This window comes from Engystomops pustulosus, chromosome 5, assembly GCF_040894005.1.
Source record: "Engystomops pustulosus chromosome 5, aEngPut4.maternal, whole genome shotgun sequence".
Classification (NCBI taxonomy): domain Eukaryota; kingdom Metazoa; phylum Chordata; class Amphibia; order Anura; family Leptodactylidae; genus Engystomops; species Engystomops pustulosus.
Genome location: NC_092415.1, coordinates 39,654,598 through 39,675,092, shown reverse-complemented (window position 1 = coordinate 39,675,092; position 20,495 = coordinate 39,654,598). Strand labels below are relative to the sequence as shown.

Sequence of the window (20,495 nt, the reverse complement as noted above, 5' to 3'; positions counted from 1 at the left end):
GAGATAAGGAGACCGACCAGCCAGTTGTAGGAGACATTCTGTATGTTCTCCAGTACTGTGAAGCAAGTTGTCTCCGAGGGACAATGTTTGACCAAAGGTCTCTTGGAGCTCTTTGGTCTTATGATGAGTAATCCCAACTTTTTGACTTTTTGTCTTGAATGTTCAGACATTGCATTGTGTAACACCAATTACTGTATGCTTTGCTTGTGGGAAGATGACTTGAACAATGTTGTGTTGTACTTAAAAGGAGGAAACTAGCTGTGAAAATACTGTTATAAGTGTACCGCACATTCATATACTGTATAATACAATGATCTATTGCTGCTAGGCCAAGTTACAAAATCAGAACACAAAGTTCTTAGCGCACAATTTGATGAAATTACATAATTTCTAAAACCAATTAACGGTGATCTTTTACTGATGGGTTTCAATGCTAATAGGTACAACAGTACATTGTGTCCCCTATCACAACAATACTGCACTGGCAGGGAATGATACCAGGCAACCCAACAAGAGGTGTCATTAGGAAAGGTAAATTGTACTTAGTCCTAATTGGTATTTACATTACAGGCCGAATTGCTCATCTTTGGATGTCAATGTCCATAGGGTGCATGTACACAGTTCATCCCGGCAGAGGCAAGTGCATAAGAGTTACCAAAAAATTACAATGGGAACTACAGCTATAGTCTGTTTTTACACTTTGTGTTTAATTCCATTAGAACTAGATGAGCAGACCCGAATTTCCCGTTCAGTGTTCAGGTGTGCCCTGCACGAGTTCAGGTGTGCAGAACAGCCAATTCGTCATATTAATTACTAAATATGGTTTTGATTGGCAATGGGTGTCCCTTTTCCAAATCACAGCCATGGCTTTTAGCTAAAGGCATTCATTTGCTTGATTGGCTGTTCAGCTAGCTATATGTCCAGGTCAAGTGGAGCGCACCCAAATCTTGAACCTGTACATGAAGGGCGGGTCACCTCATCACTAATTAGGAGGCGTCAAGTATGGGCATTGTAATGCAATAAAGAGGACCTACAATGTTGATTTCTTGACCAGCGTAACAGGTGTTTAAGTTGGAAGAAGAAGAGGACTGTGGTAGATGTGCTACATATTGTAATGTTGTGTATCCTTTACTCATCAGTATTGTGTGGCAACTAACCTGAATTGCTGGGCTTCTGGAAAACTTGTGCCCCATAGCAGCTGCTATAGTTGCAGCAGTAGTAGTCATGGCCATGGGCTATCAGGCTAAACTTCTATGGCTTTTTCACCCAACACTCCACAGGCTGAGCACCATTGAAACATCAAGTGCTATGCAGTAACCCACAGTGTTACTGACTTACTCTTCTTTCCATGTTTCTTTCTAGAAGTTACATTGAATGATTAGCTATTTGTGATCTCTTAACTGTAGAAGTACAATTTGACCGTGAATTATACTTTTGATACTCCTGCTCATCTATATCAACTACACTACTGGCCCTGGAAAATGTGTGCTAAATGTGGTTGACATTTTTCCATCCCTGCATCCCTTTTTAACTATTCAGGCTCCTTTTATAAATATATTGCACAAAAATCCCTTAATGCACTAAACTCCTTATTAGACGTGACAATCTGACCTGTATTTGGTAATACTACATAGCTACATAGTTAGTATGGTTGAAATAAGATATATGTCCATAAAGTTCAACCAAGGAAGCAAATGGAAGGGATAGGATGAGAAAGGGATGTAATGGAACACAATTCTATATAATTATAGAGCCATCAATGTTATTTTGATGTAAGAAGGCATCTACACCAATTTTGAACCTTTCTGCTGTACCTGCTGTGATCAGCTCTTCAGGCAGACTATTCCAGATATCCACAGTTCTTACAGTAAAGAAGCCTTGTCTACTCTGGAGAATGAACCTTGTCTTCTCAAGGTGGAGACAGTGCCCCTTGTCTTTTCATGTAATTCAATCTGAGCAACTATCCATCCATATTTTTTGTAGGGACCATTCATATATTTATATAAATGATTCATGCCCCCTTAGTTATCTCTTTTTAAGACTAGCTAAATCAAATTATTTTCCTCTTTCCTCATTCCTCCATACCCCTAATCAGTTTTGTGGCTCTTCCTTGTATACGCTGCAGCCTCAGGCAGGGCCTGCACCAGCACTGGACATACCTGAGCAAGAGCCGGGACCCAGAGCTGCTGGGGGGACCCTATGCTGTACATAAGGAATTCAAGCTTTATATAAAATAATCGTGAGGGGTCTGTCTTGATTTCTAAATTTTTAATGCTGCCACATGAGTTCACTGCAAAGGAGCCCACTTAGGCTCTGTCACCCAGGGGCCTACTGAAACCTGGAGCCGACCCTGGCTCCATGGCATCCTTTTTATGGACTGGAGCCCAGAACTTAATACTTCATGTGAGGCTGAACCAATATCTTGCACAGTGGCAATATTACATCCCTATCCCAGGAGTCCATACCTCATGCATAACTAGTTGAATCATATAGAGTAAATAGCACATAAGTACCTAAAAATTTATGGAATTGCAAGGGTAATCCAGATATTTACATCTTCAAAACCAATTAGAGACAAAAATTATTAAAGTTTAAAGGTGTTTTCCACGAATTATGCTAGGGGAGGAGTGACTAAAAAAAATTAAGCAAAATTACCTTTGCTTCCAAAGTTGCTTAGGTATTCCGAATCTTTGACATCTCCACCCGGCTTGAACTGCTTGGGTGGTCACAGGACCCATTTTTGTCAATCGGTGGCCTCCTCGAACCATGGTTTGTCACTGATGACGTAAAAAGAAGTGACGTACTGGAGTCTAAGAAAGCCACAGATTGGGGGAAGCGGGTTCTGTAACACCCTGATACTTCTGGCTTGGTAGAGGCATTAAGGATCAGATGTGCCTAAGTGACACAGGAACTGGGACATAGACCAAGGTAAGTCACACTTTGTTTCGTTTTAGCAATCCTATCTATGCCCTTTGAAGTTTCCCAAAATTCTTGGAAATCCACTTAAATTAATAGTAAGTTGAAGTTTCTTTATTCAAAGCAGGTGTATTTAGGAAGCAGCTGTGGTTATAGTTACTTTGAAATAGGAAGCATTTGTCCATTTTGGAATATGACTATTTGACGTGTATTTAGTCTATTATTGTAACCTCACATAACCGAAGTTCAACCCTAAGTTTTGGTCCAAATGTAGCGTATATGTTGTTCAATTTTATATATTTGCTGTGGTTAAAATGCCAATTCTATTTTAGAAATTCCTGTTAGTCTAGAATGGAATTAAATAATACACCCCAGCCTATTTGTTTAGTCTGCAGATAGCACTGAACCAGTATAGAGGGACTAATTGTTACAAGGCTACTGGGAGCTAGAATGCCGGTTGTTTATACAGGTGCTGGCTATGGTCAACACTTATTATAGAGAGCAAACCAATAAATTGGGGCAGACAAGAAGTAAAGCTAATTTTAATAGTAATTCCTTTGTTTACAACCATCTTTTCACACATACTCGAGTCTACTGTATAATGAGCACTTTCATTACAATCATTAAGGTCATGTGCTATAAGACATATCCTGACCAGCTATACCATGCAATAAAATTGAAACAGCGCTGTCTAGAGTTGGGAATCTGTTCCTTTTGGAATAAATATATTGGTTTGCATTTAATCTGACATCATGGCATTAGGCATCTTGAAAGTCATGCTTAATGGTAAGGGGGCTGCCTTACAATATAGGCAAAATAGGCAATCTTTTCCTTATCACATCCTGGAAAATGTATTTGCATATATCCTGTATGCAGCTTTTAATGCTCAAAGATGCTGACAGGTTCTCATTAAGTATAGCAATAAGCAATGGTGCCTTGCACTATGATAATCGGTGATAATAATTGTGATTATTTACCACAATCCGCCACCTTCATGCCAGTGGTGCGTGAAGGGGGGGGGGGCCGTCCATGAGTGGGCTGGCGTGGGGCGTTACTGTCCCCGTGCCAACAAACTCGCTGCAGCCAGTGACTTTTCACATGTGCAAATTCGCCAACTGCGTTTATTTCTATGCCAGGCCATGCCTGGTGTAGAAATAAACGCTGCACAGGACCCCGCCGGATACATCAAGAGTGAAGCCTAGAGAAGTGACGGGGCTATAATATGCCGGCGCACAAGCGCAGGCTTATGGTAAATATTTATTGGGGCACTTTGCACATTAATGCATGCTTGCGCACAAATTTATGAAGCGTTTACGCCAGTATTGTTTCGTGGCTGCACTGTGTCCGTCATGACACAAAACACGGCGGATAAAATGGTAATACACCATGGCACAAGCAGCCATAGAAGCAACAGACCTGGTCTTATTTATGTTTTCCCGCACGTGGTTTAGTCGGGCTTCAGACTTGTTCCATGGACCGTAGGAAGCAGAGACATGTGGGTTTTAATTCTGATGTGAGCCAGATTTGGAGCAACGTTTTGTTTCTCCTTTTTTTGTGTTTGATTTTAAAGGTTCCAGTGCACATATGCATCGGGCGCCATGTTTATGTCGGAAGTCCAAAATTATTCTGGCACCTGCCCATTAAACTGAGTGCACTCAGTTTAAGCGCTATTGGTGTGTGCAGGGTGCGCTGGATTGTTGAAGACAATGGGGGTCATTTACTAAGGGCCCGATTTGCGTTTTCCCGACGTGTTACCCGAATATTTCCTATTTGCGCCGATTTCCCCTGAATTTCCCCCGGGATTTTGGCGCATGCAATCGGATTGTGCCGCCGCATTTAAAACAAAAAATGTGTCGCAGAGCTTGCACTTACCTTCACTCAGCCCGGCTCGGTGTATTCCAGTGCGTTCCGGGGAACTTCAGCACAGCAGCGCCACCTGGTGGATGTCGGAGGAACTGCCTTAATAAATCCCGGCTGGACCGGAATCCAGCGCAGAGAACGCACCGCTGGATCGCGAATGGACCGGGTAAGTAAATCTACTCCTGTGTGTCGGTCTTCAATAATCTGGCACACTCTGCACATTGAAGATCTGGGCTATAGTGTATAGTGTTACATAAAATAGATTCTTTAGTGAAATTCTAAATAAGTTATTTTTAGCTTTTTACATCAAAACTATCTTTGAGGCACAAAAATTTGCAGAATCATAAAATAACTACAGTTGGGTCAACCGTGTCTTGAAAATACATCCAAGTTTAATTTTCTACAACAAAGGCAATCTGATTATTTCCGAATGGAGAACAGATACACTGGCACACAGCAAGTTGGTTTTGGACTCTCGAAGAATAAATCCCTATATCCAACATTGAGATAATAAATAGCTGAGTACATGACTGAGGTTTCCAAATTCCTGGAATTTTGGAAAGGTTTCATGTCTCAGTAGGGGGAGTTTGTGGTTTTCTTTAAGCTTATTTTGCTTTGTTTTTAGATTTTTTAAAATTTGGGTTAAGAAAATATAGAAATTTATCACAAATACAAAGTATTATTGAATATTTAAGTAGTGGACCCATGAGGGGCGGAAAGCTCTCTATTAGAGTAGACAAATATACTAAATAATATCTAAATAATTAGAGGTCTATTTTTCTTTGTTGTCTGGAAGCCTCAAGTGACCCTTTTGGCTTGCTTGACGTTTACAGATTACCGTTGGTTCAAAGCTATTATTTTTGTCCACCTCTTTATGTTTCTGCTATCCATAATGTACATAGTTATTATAATTAATTCTTCAATCATTTATTAAAGCTTTACTTGTTTAAAAGATCCCTTGAAAAGGTTATCTTGGGGGTTAATAAAAAAAAACATTGTAGCTTTCTTCCAAAAACAGTTACGTACCTAACCAAAAATAGTTGCGTACTACAACTAATTGTCATACATTTCAGCAAAATAGCAATACTTGAACCCAGGTCCCCAGCACTGCATGGCTGTACTTTACAACTAATAGCAGTAATTTACTCATAAATAATGAGAAAATATGATATTCAGTAGAAAAAATAATTATGAAGTACTAACAAAAACAAATTCTTTTATGCAGGTGTGGGATGACAACTTGGCAAAATCGGCTGAGGCCTGGGCTGCAACCTGCATTTGGGACCATGGACCTCCTTACTTAATGAGATTCCTTGGCCAAAACCTCTCAGTGAGAACAGGAAGGTATGGAAGTGATATATGGCAGGTGATGTGTAATACAGTGTATCATTATTTCCCCTTTAAATCGACTGTGGGTCTGGTAGTGGTGTACAGTGCCATGTTGACCGATCTCCAGTTCTTTTACAGTACATGAAGTACCTGGGTTACGTACAGTATACAGGCGGTCCCCTACTTAAGGACACCCGACTTACAGACAACCCATAGTTACAGACAGACCCCTCTGACCTCTGGTGAAGATTTCTAAATGCTTTACTATAGTCCCAGATTGCAATGATCAGCTGTAAGGTGTCTGTAATGAAGCTTTATTGATAATCCTTGGTCCCATTACAGAAAAAAATGTTTAAACTCCAATTGTCACTGGGGCCAAATTTTTTTTTTCTGGATCTACAATTATAAAATATACAGTTTCGACTTACATACAAATTCAACTTAAGAACAAACCTCCAGACCCTATCTTGTACGTAACCCGGGGACTGCCTGTATGTTGTTCTGTAGGTTTGTTCTTAAGTTGAATTTGTATATAAGTCAGAACTATATACTTTATAATTGTAACCCCAGCCAAACCCATGACAAACGGATTTTAAAAATGTTGGATTGTCATAAGAACCAGGATTAACACTAAAGCTTCATTACAGACACCTGTGATAACTGTTATAGCTGTTTATTGTAATCTAAGGCAAAAGTACAGTAAATTACCAATATCCAGAGGTCCGTTTGTAACTAGGGGTCGTCTGTAGGTTGGTGTTCTTAAGTAGGGCACTGCCTGTATACATAAAGTTTTAGAATAGGATTGAAAAAGGAATCTAGATGATAACAAGTTATTCGCAGCAACAACCAGAGTTACTGTACATGGCATATTATTACATTAAGCGTAATTAAACAGGATTGTCCAGGTTTTTATTTTTTTAATATATGGTTGGGTGGCTTTAAAAATAATAAAGAGCACTTACCTCTGTTAGTTACAGAGGCTGGTATTGCCGTCCCGGCCATGGCCATACTACTGTGGCAGCCTGAAACTAGTGCTGTAGCAGGCATGTGGCGGTGGTCGGTACCGGATGGAGGGGAGTATATGCTCTTTATTATTATTTTTGTTATTTAAAAACGTGGACAACCCCTTTAATTTTAATTAGAGTAGGATGAATGGCGAAAGCGGCTGGTGTATTACAGGTGTGTTACAAACATGCTTCATAGTATTGTTCATATACAAAGTGTCCAGATACCATGTGTATTATTTTTGGAATGCTAACCATTATATTACTATCACATCTGAAAAGCCCCAATAACATTTCTCTATCTATGTTAAAAACTATTCCATCTAGATATCAATCCATATTGCAATTAGTGAAACCGTGGTATGATGAAGTAAAGGACTATGCATTTCCATATCCTCAAGACTGCAATCCCAGATGTCCCTTAAGGTGCTATGGGGCAATGTGCACACATTATACACAGGTGATATGACTTTTTTGTACTTAGTTCAAATTTTGCCAATATTTTTATGTCTAAAAAAAACTACAACATTGTTTCATGTTTTTCAACACAGATGGTTTGGGCAACAACTAACAGGGTAGGCTGTGCTATTCACACCTGCCACAATATGAATGTATGGGGTGCCGTATGGAGAAGAGCTGTTTACTTAGTCTGCAACTATTCACCCAAGTAAGTAAATCTATTATCTATGGACATGACTACAGTTGTAGCAGCCATATTTGGGAGCCTGATTATTATCTCCTATACACAGTATAAGAGATAACAAGCTAATTGGTGGGGTTCCGACTGTCCGGGGCCTCACAATCATGAGAACGTACTACTGCCAATCACGAAAATTGACTTCTGACAATCCATAGAATAGGGATCCAGTGATGGAGTGCAGTTCTGCTCCATGCTATGGTAGTGCTCCAGCTCTTCCAGCTATATTTTTCAGTGGGAAGTTTGTTGCCAAAGAGATTTATGATCTAGAGCACAAACCAAAAGGTTAAGAACTGACTCCACAATCAAGAAGGTGAAATATAACACTGTAGACCATCTTTTAGCTGCTCTAACTTTTCATTCGGAAAAAAAGAAGGACCAGAAAAGTGATGGATTCACAAGCAGTGCCACAATTTTGCACCCAAAAAAGACAAGTCATGTGAGTCGGAAAAACACCAAAATTGTGGCACCGACACATCATAAATAAGGAACAGCAAAGGATTTCCTCTTTGGATGCATTTCCTGTTCTAGTGATCAGTGGAGGTCTGTTCTCATTATCAGGGCTTGCTAGGAGTCAGCCCCTACTGCTCAGATGGTTATAACAAGGTCCGGATTAAGATTGGTGGGGGCCCCTAGGCTCAAGATCTGAAGCAGGACCCTACTGAATGTAGCATACATACACATCCTCCTGCTCAGTATCCGCTAGTAATGTAATCTTGGGAGTGTGTTGTTGTGCATTGCTCCCATAGTCACCAGCAGTAATTTCTGAGTTACGCAGTGCCATTGCGTATCGTTGCCTTTGACAGGCAGCTCTTGTGGAGACCCCCCTTAGTAGTCAGTTGGTGGGGACCCCGGGGCACGAGTCCTGGGAGCCTGCCAGATAATGTGGCCCTGGTTATAACAATCAGACTTGGGGAAAATATTTATAACTCAAGAATTGTTCTTTGTTGTCAATATACCAGTTATATATTATTCTAGATCTATTTATCTTCTAGATGTACTATGTGGAATTTTGTTCTTTCTTCCATCCTTCCTTGCTTACCTTTTTCCTTCTTGCCATCCATACCCTTCAGTAGTGCAGCCTTTGAGTTACCCTAGTTATTATGTATTTATTTCTTTGTCTATCCATATCTGTAATATTCCTTTTCCATTTTAGGGGGAATTGGATTGGAGAGGCACCATATAAAGTTGGGGTTCCGTGTTCCGCATGTCCACCCAGTTATGGAGGCTCTTGCACAGATAATCAATGCTTTCCAGGAGTAACATCAAACTACTTGTACTGGTTTAAGTGAGCGAATGTAATCAAGAATATTGTTTTCTTAGAATACAAAATTCATTTTTAGAAAACTGTAAATATTTACAGTGAGACATGGGAAATGTAGCGTGATAACTAACCGTAGATTATACCACAAGTGAAACAGCTTATCCAGATACAATCACTGATTAGAAATATTGTCATTATACTGTATTATATTAAAAGCTGGTGCAATACAGGTACATGAGGTCTGATTTTAGAAATGTGGACCTAATTCAGATGAAGCATGGCTGTTTCCAAACAGAAAATTGGAATACTAAATATGTTAGGCCCTTTTTGCTCATTTGCTTACCACCCATTGGAATACAAATAACAGGATAAGTGTATTCCTACGTAAGCCTCCAAGTCTATTACACCCATTTCAACTATAGTGTTGTCAAAGCCCAGATGCTTACACAGCACTATACTTTGGTGATTTGGGTCAAATACCCCATGTAGTATGAAGTTTTCAATTTCTTTATTACATTTCTATCTGACAATGACAAAGAAATTAGGGAGGATCTTATATGGCTTTGCTTGTCAAGTCCTCCTTTATAGCACCATGTTACCCAAATACCTAAATAAATACCTAAATAACAGAATAACAGACAGTTCCCGACTTAAGGACACCTGGCTTACAGACGGACCTCTCTGTCCACTGTGACCTCTGGTGAAGCTCTCTGGATGTTACTTTAGTCCCAGGTTGCAATGATCAGCTGTAAGGTGTCTGTAATGAAGTTATTGATAATCCTTGTTCCCACGACAGCAAAAAAAAATTGGAAAATTCATTTGTCACTGGGAAAAACAATAAATCTGGAGCTACAATTATAAAGTATAGGTGTTCCAACTTGCATCCAAATTCAACTTAAGAATAATAATAATTCGTAATTTATATAGCGCACACAGATAACGCAGCGCTGCACATTGTTCACCAAATCGGTCAAAACCTAAAGAATCTATTTTGTACATAACCCAGGGACTTTCTATATCACATTTACATAGTTATTATTGCATACAAAATAAATTGCACCTTTCAATTTCCAAATTGAAATTAAATTTTTAGTCATCCAATAACAACTCCATACATAAAATAGTAGTACAGAGGTCACGTACCCTAGAGGTCAACCCTGGATAAAAGTTTTCTCAAGAAAATATATACATTAAATCCTAATATTTTAGACAAACGTTGTTACCTTTCTATATCTGATTATAACTTACTCATTGGTCTGTGTAAAATGTTTCATCTAGATAACCGGTGGTGCTTTACTAACCAAATTACACTATGTAGCTTCTAATTATGTTCAGATGTTTTACTATTTATATTGTAAAATTACATACAGCACAATCTCGACTGTTTAGTAGGTTTAAGGTTTTTCAATTTGATCCAATCAGTTGTAATAGGTGCTCATCATTCCTTATGGTGCTAGGTGCATAATCCTGTTGGAATAGAAATGTATGTTATATTTATATCTAAATACACAAAAAGCTCAGATGAGTGGTGCAAAATTAATTTTCTATGACTTCAGGGATTAGGTTTAGGTTCACAATAGCATTTACTGCTTGGAATAGTCAAGCACCGATACGCTGATATTCAATATGAACAATCGAAAAAGTTTTGAAATAGAAAATGTGTAAAAACTCCAATACTAGAAATATTTCCAATTAAAATGGAGCTCTGGTAAACCCCTATTATGTTTACAGATGCATTGTGGGCATTATTCCCTTATTTATATTTTTAATTAATATTGCTATGGATTGTTTTTCTAGATATAAATGGAGCTTAGATTTTATTTCTTTCTAGGGCAGAAAGCATGATGTTTATATATAACAAGCATGAATATGTATATTAAAAATCTATACATTATACTGCACATATGATGTCTAACACTTTTTTTTTCTCGTAAGTTATATTATTTTGGGGCAATGTAAATTAGCTTTCCCTGTACTACAATGCTCCAACTACAGTATGTCTTACATGTTAGCGCATGTTTTATTAGATACTAGTTATATAGGTTTAGCTTCTGCAGTAACAGTTGGGATAGGATGTATGGCCAAAAAATGAACATGGGTTTCCCCACCCAAATAAGGCCATTTAAATGGACATCTTTTGATTTCATAGATACTGTACAGCTAAAAAGATTACAGTGGTAGAGTCTGTGATCTTAAATCATCACTACAAATGCTACAACCCCATCTACTGAGCACTTACTGTATATCCTTTACCCATAGGATTCATTACTAATAATTTGGTCAAACTTTGCTTGGTTGATTTGAGGATGTTTGTGTTTTAAATGCATAGAATGTCCACATCCAGACACCTCTATAGATACTTATCTTCTATAAGGACTGGGCATGTTGATTTTAGTATGCCCAATCTTCAATCTTCACAGGTGGTTTATGTTGTGTTGACACCAGTAGAGAATTACTAAATATTGGTGCAAAAAACTATTATTACCGGATAAGGATTGTCTTAATGTGTTTGTATGTGTCTACGATTCTTAGCAGTTTTATTCGTGTTTATTGTTTTGATATAATATAGGTTCAATTAATGTTTTGAAATATATTAACGAAAACCTGTCATTTTCACCTAATTACAGTTTCTCATAGCCTTTTTAATACTATTTCCCAATTTGATTTTATAATTAACATTACTGCTTCAAATCAAAAACAGAAAAATTGATAAAAGTTTACTTGGCAGCCTGGTAGCCAAGTAGATCGAGTCCCTGGTATCATCATCATCATCTCATCTCTGCTCTACTGGCTCTCTCTCTCTTCCTCCCTCCCACTTCTTCATGCAGAAATGAGTTGACAGAGATTTGCGTGGAGCACAGGGTCAACTGATGGTATGAGGGAGAGGGGAGGGAGAGAGGAAATAGTATAATCGATTGGAGAGCAGATAATGATGATGATTGCCTCCTTGTAACAGATGCCCATGCAGTTTGCTACCAGGGAGCCAGGTAAATTTAAGATACTTTCAAAAGTGATCGAAAGCAGTCATTTTAATGGTAAAAGAGGTCTCCATCTACAACTCTGGCCTAGGACATCTAATTAAGTCCCATGGCTTTCAATGCCACTCCTATGCAGATGACACACAGATCTATATCTGATATCTCCTCTCTTCTAGCCAGAATTCCAGAGTGTCTATCAGCCATATACTCCGACTTCTCTTACAGTTTTCTAAAACTTAACATGGACAGGACAAAACTCATAATCTTTCCTCCACCTCACACATCCCTCCCACCAGACCTAACTGTCAAAATGTATGGCTCCATGATCTCCCCTTTCCTTAAAGTCTGCTGCCTAGGAGTCATCTTTGACTGTGCCTAATCCTTTTAGCCTCACATGCAGGCCCTTACTACAACCCGCCATCTCGATCTCAAGAACATCTCTCGCATCCGACACTTCCTTGAACCAGAGTCTAAAAAATTATTAGTCCATGTCCTTATCATCTTCCGCTTAAACTACTACAATATTCTTCTCTGTGGTCTCCAAGCCAACTCTCTAACACCCCTCCAATCTATCCTTAACTCTGCTTCCCAGCTAATCCATCTGTCTTCTCGATTCTCCTCTGCCTCTCCTTCCTGCCAGTCTCTCCTCTGGTTACCCATTTCACAGCAAATTAAATTCAAAATACTAACCATAACTTACAAAGCTGTCCACAACCTATTCCTTCTATATATCTCTGAACTCATCAGCAATTACCATCCCACACGTCATCTTCATGCCTCACAGGACCTTCAGCTTCACTATATTACCATCCACTCTTCCCACAACCGTAGTGAGGACTTCTCCTGTGCATCTCCCATACTCTGGAACTCTCTACCAAAAGGTGTCAGACTATCCAGCCCTTGTGTCTCCATCTACCCTCCCTTATAGATTGTGAGCCCTTACGGACAAGGTCCTCCTCCCACTTGTCTCCTGATCACTGTAGTCTTGTATTTGTACTTGCATTTGTTCTTGTTTTAATGTAATGTATGTGAACCCCTTACTGATTGTACAGCACCATGGAATTAAAGTTGCTCTATAAATATTAGTAATTGGGAATTGGTATTAAAAAGAAACATATAATTAGGTGAAAAAGTGTGATCTTGATGACAGGTTCCATTTAAATATATCCCTCTATGTAAAAGAGGAGCTTGGGCTCATTACATTTACAGTAATTTGATTCCTGAGCAAAAATGTATGGACACTTTATTTTACCAAACTTTTTTTGAAATAGGTAGATATACAGGGTTGGGTCTATCAAAGTGATTCCAGCTTCCTTGGTTTAGGCAATCAGTATTAGATTGGTTGGGTCTGACAGCCAGATCCCATTCTGATCATTCCGGTCATGTCTTTAAATGTTTTAAATCGATGAAACTACAGTACATTATAACGATACTACACTAGCATCTTTCTGATTCACCCTAGACATCATCATTAAATATAGAGATAACCCAAATTGAAGTTTTAATACTGAAATATGTATTTAGGTGAGTGCTTATTGCTGTTGTATATTAAATGTTACAGATATTTATTAGAATTAGGTATAGCCCACTTAGACTTTAATTAAGCAGTAGGAAGTATAATGACCTAGGCCTCCGATTACAAATAACATTAGATGTTCACTGCCACTTTTTACTTTGAAAGAGTCTTTTATAGCATATTTTATTATAGGTTTGTGCCTCGTATAGATGTAATCATTGCTGGAAACCCCTACTGCAAATCTGTGAGTTACTTACACAGACAAGTCTTAGTATGGCTCCATCTTCTAGGCACACATTCCCTATGCTGCTGAGTCCCTAGTATAGATGAGAAAATCTATTCAGGGAAATTCATAGATTCGGTATGAATTTTCAGGCACCAAATTTAATTCGAACATATATATATATATATATATATATATATATATATATATATATATATATATATATATATATCTTGCATATACATAATAACAGAAGTCCTTAACATGTTCAATGGTTTTGAAGAACTTCAGATGGTTTCCGTTTAGGATTATGTTATTAATGTTTTAGTGAAAAAGCTAGCAAATGTAAAAATTTCCAATACAATATGAGTTTATTTAGTAAAATCTGTGATTTAGGGGGCTAGAGGAGGTCAAATATCAATTTACAATACACTTGAAGCAACACTGGACTAAGTAGATTCAGACCCAAATCTTACAATCTTAGAAAAAATTGGGCAAAAACACCTTCAGCAAAGCAAATCTTAAATGATTAACTCATCTTAAGTCCCTAGCAGTAGACCATATCTACTACAATTCTACATCTATACACAGGGGCGGAGGCACAGATCTCTAACAGTGGCTAGTTAGTAACATAACATCAAAAATTTGGTGAAAACTGGAGGTACGCATTGCACATTAAATAAAAATGTATATTTGTGTTTAAGAAATTGTAAAAATGTATTTACATATATATTATATGTGCAAGTGTGATTAATAAAGACCTTGAGAACGTATAAACCAACTATATTTATTAGCAATGTATTCATTCCATGTCATATGTAGACAATAGATTGTAAGAGGGTAAAACCCACCGTATAGTGCGAGCACTTACCTATTCTGGCCTTTGTAAATTGAATGCACTAAAATAAACAGAATCCAAAAAAGTTACATTTCAAGTCTTTTGTGATGTTTGTATAATTTGAATTGAACATGTGAAATAAAACATTTGAATTAAAACAAAAATCTAAGAGCTAAAACTTTATTTTTAATGAACCGTTTTTTGTATCTTCCAATAAGGCTGGCTGCTTTCTTCCAGAAACAGTTCCTCACCTGACCATGGTTAGTGCTAGTATTACAGCTCAGCTACAGGCGTTCCCCTACTTAAGAACACCCAACTTACAGACGACCCCTAGTTACAAACAAACCTCTGGATGTTGGTAATTTACTGCACTTTAGCCCCAGGCTACAATTAACAGCTGTAAGAGTTATCAAAAGTGTCTGCAATTAAGCTTTATTGTTATTCCTGGTACTTATGAAAACCCAACATTTTTAAAATCCAATTGTCACAGAGACCCAAAAAAATCCTGGCTGGGGTTACAAATATACAGTTCTGACTTGCATACAAATTCAACCTAAGAACAAACCTACGGAACCCATCTTGTACATAACCCGTGGACTGCCTGTATATAGAAATTGATAGAGATTGGTTACAATAGCAGCACAAACCATTTTTTGAAGAAAGCAGCCATGTTTTTCAACCTCCTGAAAACCCCTTCACTACAATAGTTCAACAAATGCTATAAAGTAATAACACAATTTGCTACATTCTATGAACATTTTTTTTTAACAAAAAACTGTAATTACCACATTCACCTTCTTTTGAACATGGCGGCCAAAGGTAAAAAGAATTTGATGTCACCAATAACAATAAAACAAAATGTTGTGACCCATAGCCATTGTATATGCTCTGTGGGAGGCAAAAAAGTGATACTAATAAAACCAATAACCAATATCAGTGATATAAGTGGAGACAAGAAACTGCATAATATCGGTCTTCAGCAGTGATGAGAAGACCCGCACCGTTAAGATTGGGTCCATACTGAACTTTGTTGGTTTGGGTCCCCCTAGCCTGTGCCCGAACTTCATAAAAAGTTTGGGCCGAGTTCAGCTCGTTAACGCCATGATTATTGCAGGCTTTAACTCTTTAAAAATCCTTACCGACATGTGGCGTAATACTACGTCACATGCCGGGTGCGGGTGCATGGAGATGGCTCACGGGCTGAGCCCTCTCCATAGCCGGCAAGTCCTTGCTGCATATTGCAGCAAAGGCTTACCTGTAACACCCCTGATGGGTGCCAGCACCTATCGTGGGTGTTTTCCCGTTGATCACCGTCAGCGGCTTCAATAGGTGCCGCCATCTTTCCGAGGAACGCCGCTCCCTGTGACTTCATCGGGGAGCGGCGATCCATTGCCATGGCAGCCTCGGGTCTTCCGAAGACCCTAGGCTGCTTTGGGTTAACCTATTCATTACAACGTGCTATCAGTTCATTGTAATGAATGATGAGTAAAATCCCCATTTACTGCCATACTGTATATAACTGATATAAATTCAAATAAACAGTAAAAATCATAAACACATTAGATATTGACACATCCAAAAATGCCCAATCTATCAAAATATAATAAAGTTTTTTCACTGAATAAAAAATTCTATAAAAAGTGATCAGAAGGTTGTACAGCCCTAAAAATGATAACATTATAAACGTCATCAAAAGCCGCAAAAAACGACACCTTCAAAAGCTCCGTACACCAAAGTATAAAAAAGTTATTAGTGCCAGAAGACAGCAAAATCCCCCCAAAATTTTTTGTACAGGAGGTTTTAATTTTTGTAAATGTATGAACACATTATAAATCTCTGTAATCGTACCAACCCAAAGAAGAAAGTAGACATGTCATTTGGGGCGTACAGTGAAATCCGTAAAATCCAGGCCTGCAGTTAACACCCATGAACACTGCTGGAACAGGGTTATTAAATTTGTCTGAACCTGAACCCAAACTTTTAAGGGTCTGCTCATCACTAGTCTTCATTACACAGTACATAGGAGTATAAAATTCGCGATACAGAGGCGCGGTCTCTGGGAGAATTCGGGTCTTCCGGCGATTTACTAAGGTAGTGCGCCCGATGTCCATCAGGTGTCGCTGCTGCGCTGAATTACTTTGGAGTGCACTCAAGTTCACCGTCCTATGCTGGGTGCAGGTCAAGCGACACTTTTTTTTTTTTAAATGCGGCGGTTTTTCTGAATCCGTCAGGTTTTCTTACAGCCACGCCCCCCCGATGCGCCCCAATCCGATCACGTGCGCCAAAATCCCGGGGCAATTCAGGGAAAATCGATGCAAATCAGACATATTCGGATAACCAGTCGGAAAAACGCGATTTGGGCCCTTAGTAAATGACCCCCAATGTGCCTGCTATAAATATTTACAAATCAATTCTAAAAAAGCTAAATTCACGACTGGATATTAAATCTATCATCAGAATCCAGAATCATGATAAACCAGGGATACTTACTCATGGATCCAGGCACCATGACTGTGGTAATCTTCTTGTATTTGTTATCGATAGCCTCCTTCCTTCTAAAGTCAACTTTAAAATTATGAAAATGAGGCTAAATGGCTCCTGGGGGTGTTACCAGAACCCCTCTATCCTGTAGCTTCACAGGCTGTTTTTCACCATCACAGGCTGTCTTTCACCATCATCCTGCTAAATTAGATTAGGAATGAAGGACAAGTAAAACTGTCTACTGAATGTGGGAGCCACGTCATGAAAATTATACACTGCTTAGTGCAACAATTCAACACTGGCCATTTTGAGAGTGAAGACATAAAGGAATATTATCTTATTTTCTTGTCATTATTAGGGCCACTGCCCACAATCGAGAAGAGTTAATATAATAATCTTATCATAGCATCATAGTATATAAGGCTGGAAAAAGACGCAAGTCCATCAAGTCCAACCTTTAAGAATCAAATAAATGTTTTATCCCCATAACCTGTGATATTTTTTCTCTGCAGAAAGTCATCCAGGCCTCTCTTGAACATGTACATAGAGTCCGTCATAACAACCTCCTGCAGCAGAGAGTTCCATAGTCTCACTGCTCTTACAGTAAAGAACCTTTGTCTATGTTGATGGTAAAATCGCCTCTCCGCTAGGTGTAGGTGATGACCCCTGTCTATGGTGATGGTAAAATCGCCTCTCCTCTAGGCGTAGAGGATGCCCCCTTGTCCTGGTCACAGGCCGAGGTATAAAAAGATCTTTGGAGAGATCCTTGTACTGCCCGTTCAGGTATTTGTACATTGTAATGAGGTCTCCCCTGAGTCGTCTTTTTTCTAAACTGAATAATCCCAAATTTTGTAATCTGTCAGTGTATTCTAATCCCCCCATTCCCCTAATAATCCTGGTTGCTCTCCTCTGCACCCGTTCCAGCTCTACTATATCCTTTTAATACGCTGGTGCCCAAAAATGTACACAATATTCCATGTGTGGTCTGACCAGGGATTTGTATAATGGCAAAACTATGTCTTTATCATGAGAATCTATTCCTCTCTTGATACATCCCATTATTTTATTTGCTTTAGCAGCAGCCGCCTGGCTCTGGTCACTAAAATTAAGTTTACCATCCACCAATATCCCCAAGTCCTTTTCAGCTCCAGTTTTACCAAGTAATTGACTGTTTAGAACATTATTATACTTTTTGTTTCCATGGCCCAAGTGCATAACTTTACATTTATCTACATTAAAGCTCATCAACCATTTCTCTGCCCACTCCTCAAGCTTCCACAAATCCCTCTGCAATGCTAAACTATCGACCTCAGTATTTATTACTTTACACAGCTTAGTAGCATCTGCAAATATTGAAACTTGACTGTGTAAACCCAATATAAGGTCATTAATAAAACTGGTAAAGTCACTGGTAACGTCAACCAATCTGAGAATGTGCCATTAATGACGACCCTCTGTTTTCTATCACTAAGCCAATTACTTACCCAAATACACAGATTTTCCCCTATTCCCGGCAGTCTCATTTTATATACCAACCTTTTATGTGGCACGGTAAGTTAGACTCACGGGTCTGTAGTTTCAAGGATCGCTTTTTGATCCTTTTTTGTATATTGGTACCACATTTGCTATGTGCCATCCTGTGGGACATAACCAGTCCACAGTGAATCTTCAAATATTAAAAATAATGGTCTGTCTATCACGGTACATAGTTCATGCAGAACCCAGGGGTGTATGCCATCTGGCCCCGGTGCTTTATCTATCTTAGTGGTTGCGAGGCGACGCTGTACCTCTTCCTGGGTTAAACTGTTGACATTGCAAAAAGAATTTACATTATTCCTCATTGTGTCTTCCACAAGGGGATTTTCCTGGGTAAAGACAGTTGAGAAGGCGACATTCAGTAGATTGGCCCTTTCCTCATCTCCTTCCACCATGACCCCCATGTTATTTCTAAGGGGGCCCACACTCTCTGTTTTTAGTTTCTTATCATTTATATACTTGAAAAATAATTATTTTTGCTCTCCCTGCGAATTTTTCTCTCAGTCTCTATTTTTGCGGCCTTTATCTGCTTTTTACAGGATTTATTTTTCTCTCTATAATCCTGTAATGCCTCATCCTTACCTTCACAATTTAGCACCTTAAACGCCTTATCTTTCTCGCTTATTGCTTTCCTTACAAGACTAGTTAGCCACATAGGCTTTTTCCTGTTCCTCTTATGCTTTTTCCCATAAGTTATGTGTTTCTCACAGGACTTTTTCAGAATATATGAGAAAAAAGTCCCATTTTTGGGGTGTACTTTTGTCTTTGAGAACATTATCCCAGTCTATGCCTTTAAGGTCTTCCCTTAGTTGCTGAATATTTGACCTCCTGAAGTTTAGAGTGTTGGTTGCCCCTTCCCTAACGCTCTTAGTAAAGCATAATACAAAATCAATGATATTATGATCACTATTACCCAGGTTCCCCCCAACCTGTAGTTTTGATACCCTATCAGGTCTGTTGGTAAGGATAAGGTCCAGCAGTGCCCCCCCCCCCTCCCCTCTTGTTGGCTCCAGGACTAGTTGTGACAGGTAATTGTCTTTTGTTGTTGACAAGAACCTGCTACCTTTGAAGGACCTGCATGTTTCTGCCCCCCAGTCAATATCTGGGTAATTGAAGTCTCCCATGATAAGTACTTCACCATGCTTTGAATCCGCATCCATTTCACTTATCAGCATTTCCTCTGCTGCGCTCCATAAATCTTCATTTATATAGCGCCAGGGGCGTTGCTAGGGTGGTAAAAGATCCGGGGCACAGGCCCCAATGCACATGTATCGAACTTTCAGTAATGCCTACTCCTGTACATGTGTGGTTGGACCTATAACTACTGTACCTAACATATACAGCTCTAGAAACCACAGGAGAAATCCCTACCTGTTCCATCCAGTGACTGCAGGTGATATGTTCTCTATCTTCTCCATTAGGCCCGGCATCACCACGTCTCCTCAGCCACGTGTCCTCCTTGTTGAGTTCACCACACAGACATCTTATGTTCTTCATTGTCCCTGCATCTTGGCCCCCTAACAGTGTTATCCTGCTGCTACCCCTAACACTCTACCGCCTTTATTGTAAGGCCCCTTTCACATACATGTAGGCTCGCTCAGTCCAGGACTGCTTGCAGGGGAGGTGCAGGGTTGACCGCTCCTCACATTCTCACGAAAGATCTTTTTTCTGGTGACACACAAGTGTGCTCACTGTACTGTGAACAATGCTCTCCTATGGTGGCCGTATGTTAGCTACTGTTCATATAGCTAGCATACGGCCAACATATACAATCATGTGAAAGGGGCCTACAGATACACAGAAAGTCCTTTAACTGTGGCCCCCCACTAATTTGCCCTCAATATGACCCTAAA

General features: G+C 39.2%; 1 protein-coding gene and 1 long non-coding RNA gene across 2 annotated transcripts in view; one reads left to right on the top strand and one right to left on the bottom strand.

Moving 5' to 3' along the window:
* Positions 1-13,961, top strand: part of PI15 (peptidase inhibitor 15) — a 21,961-nt gene extending 8,000 nt beyond the window's left edge. Inside the window, exons 3-6 of the mRNA XM_072151693.1 lie at positions 6,002-6,120; positions 7,437-7,569; positions 7,661-7,776; positions 8,963-13,961. Of these exons, the coding sequence (XP_072007794.1) occupies positions 6,002-6,120; positions 7,437-7,569; positions 7,661-7,776; positions 8,963-9,098 (504 nt within the window). The 3' untranslated portion in view covers positions 9,099-13,961. The remainder of the gene's footprint in view (positions 1-6,001; positions 6,121-7,436; positions 7,570-7,660; positions 7,777-8,962) is intronic.
* Positions 13,843-20,495, bottom strand: LOC140132662 (uncharacterized). The gene is made up of 3 exons (XR_011855687.1): positions 20,014-20,495; positions 14,659-14,686; positions 13,843-13,900 (listed from the first exon to the last, which is right to left on the bottom strand). It is a non-coding gene; the product is annotated as an uncharacterized lncRNA (long non-coding RNA).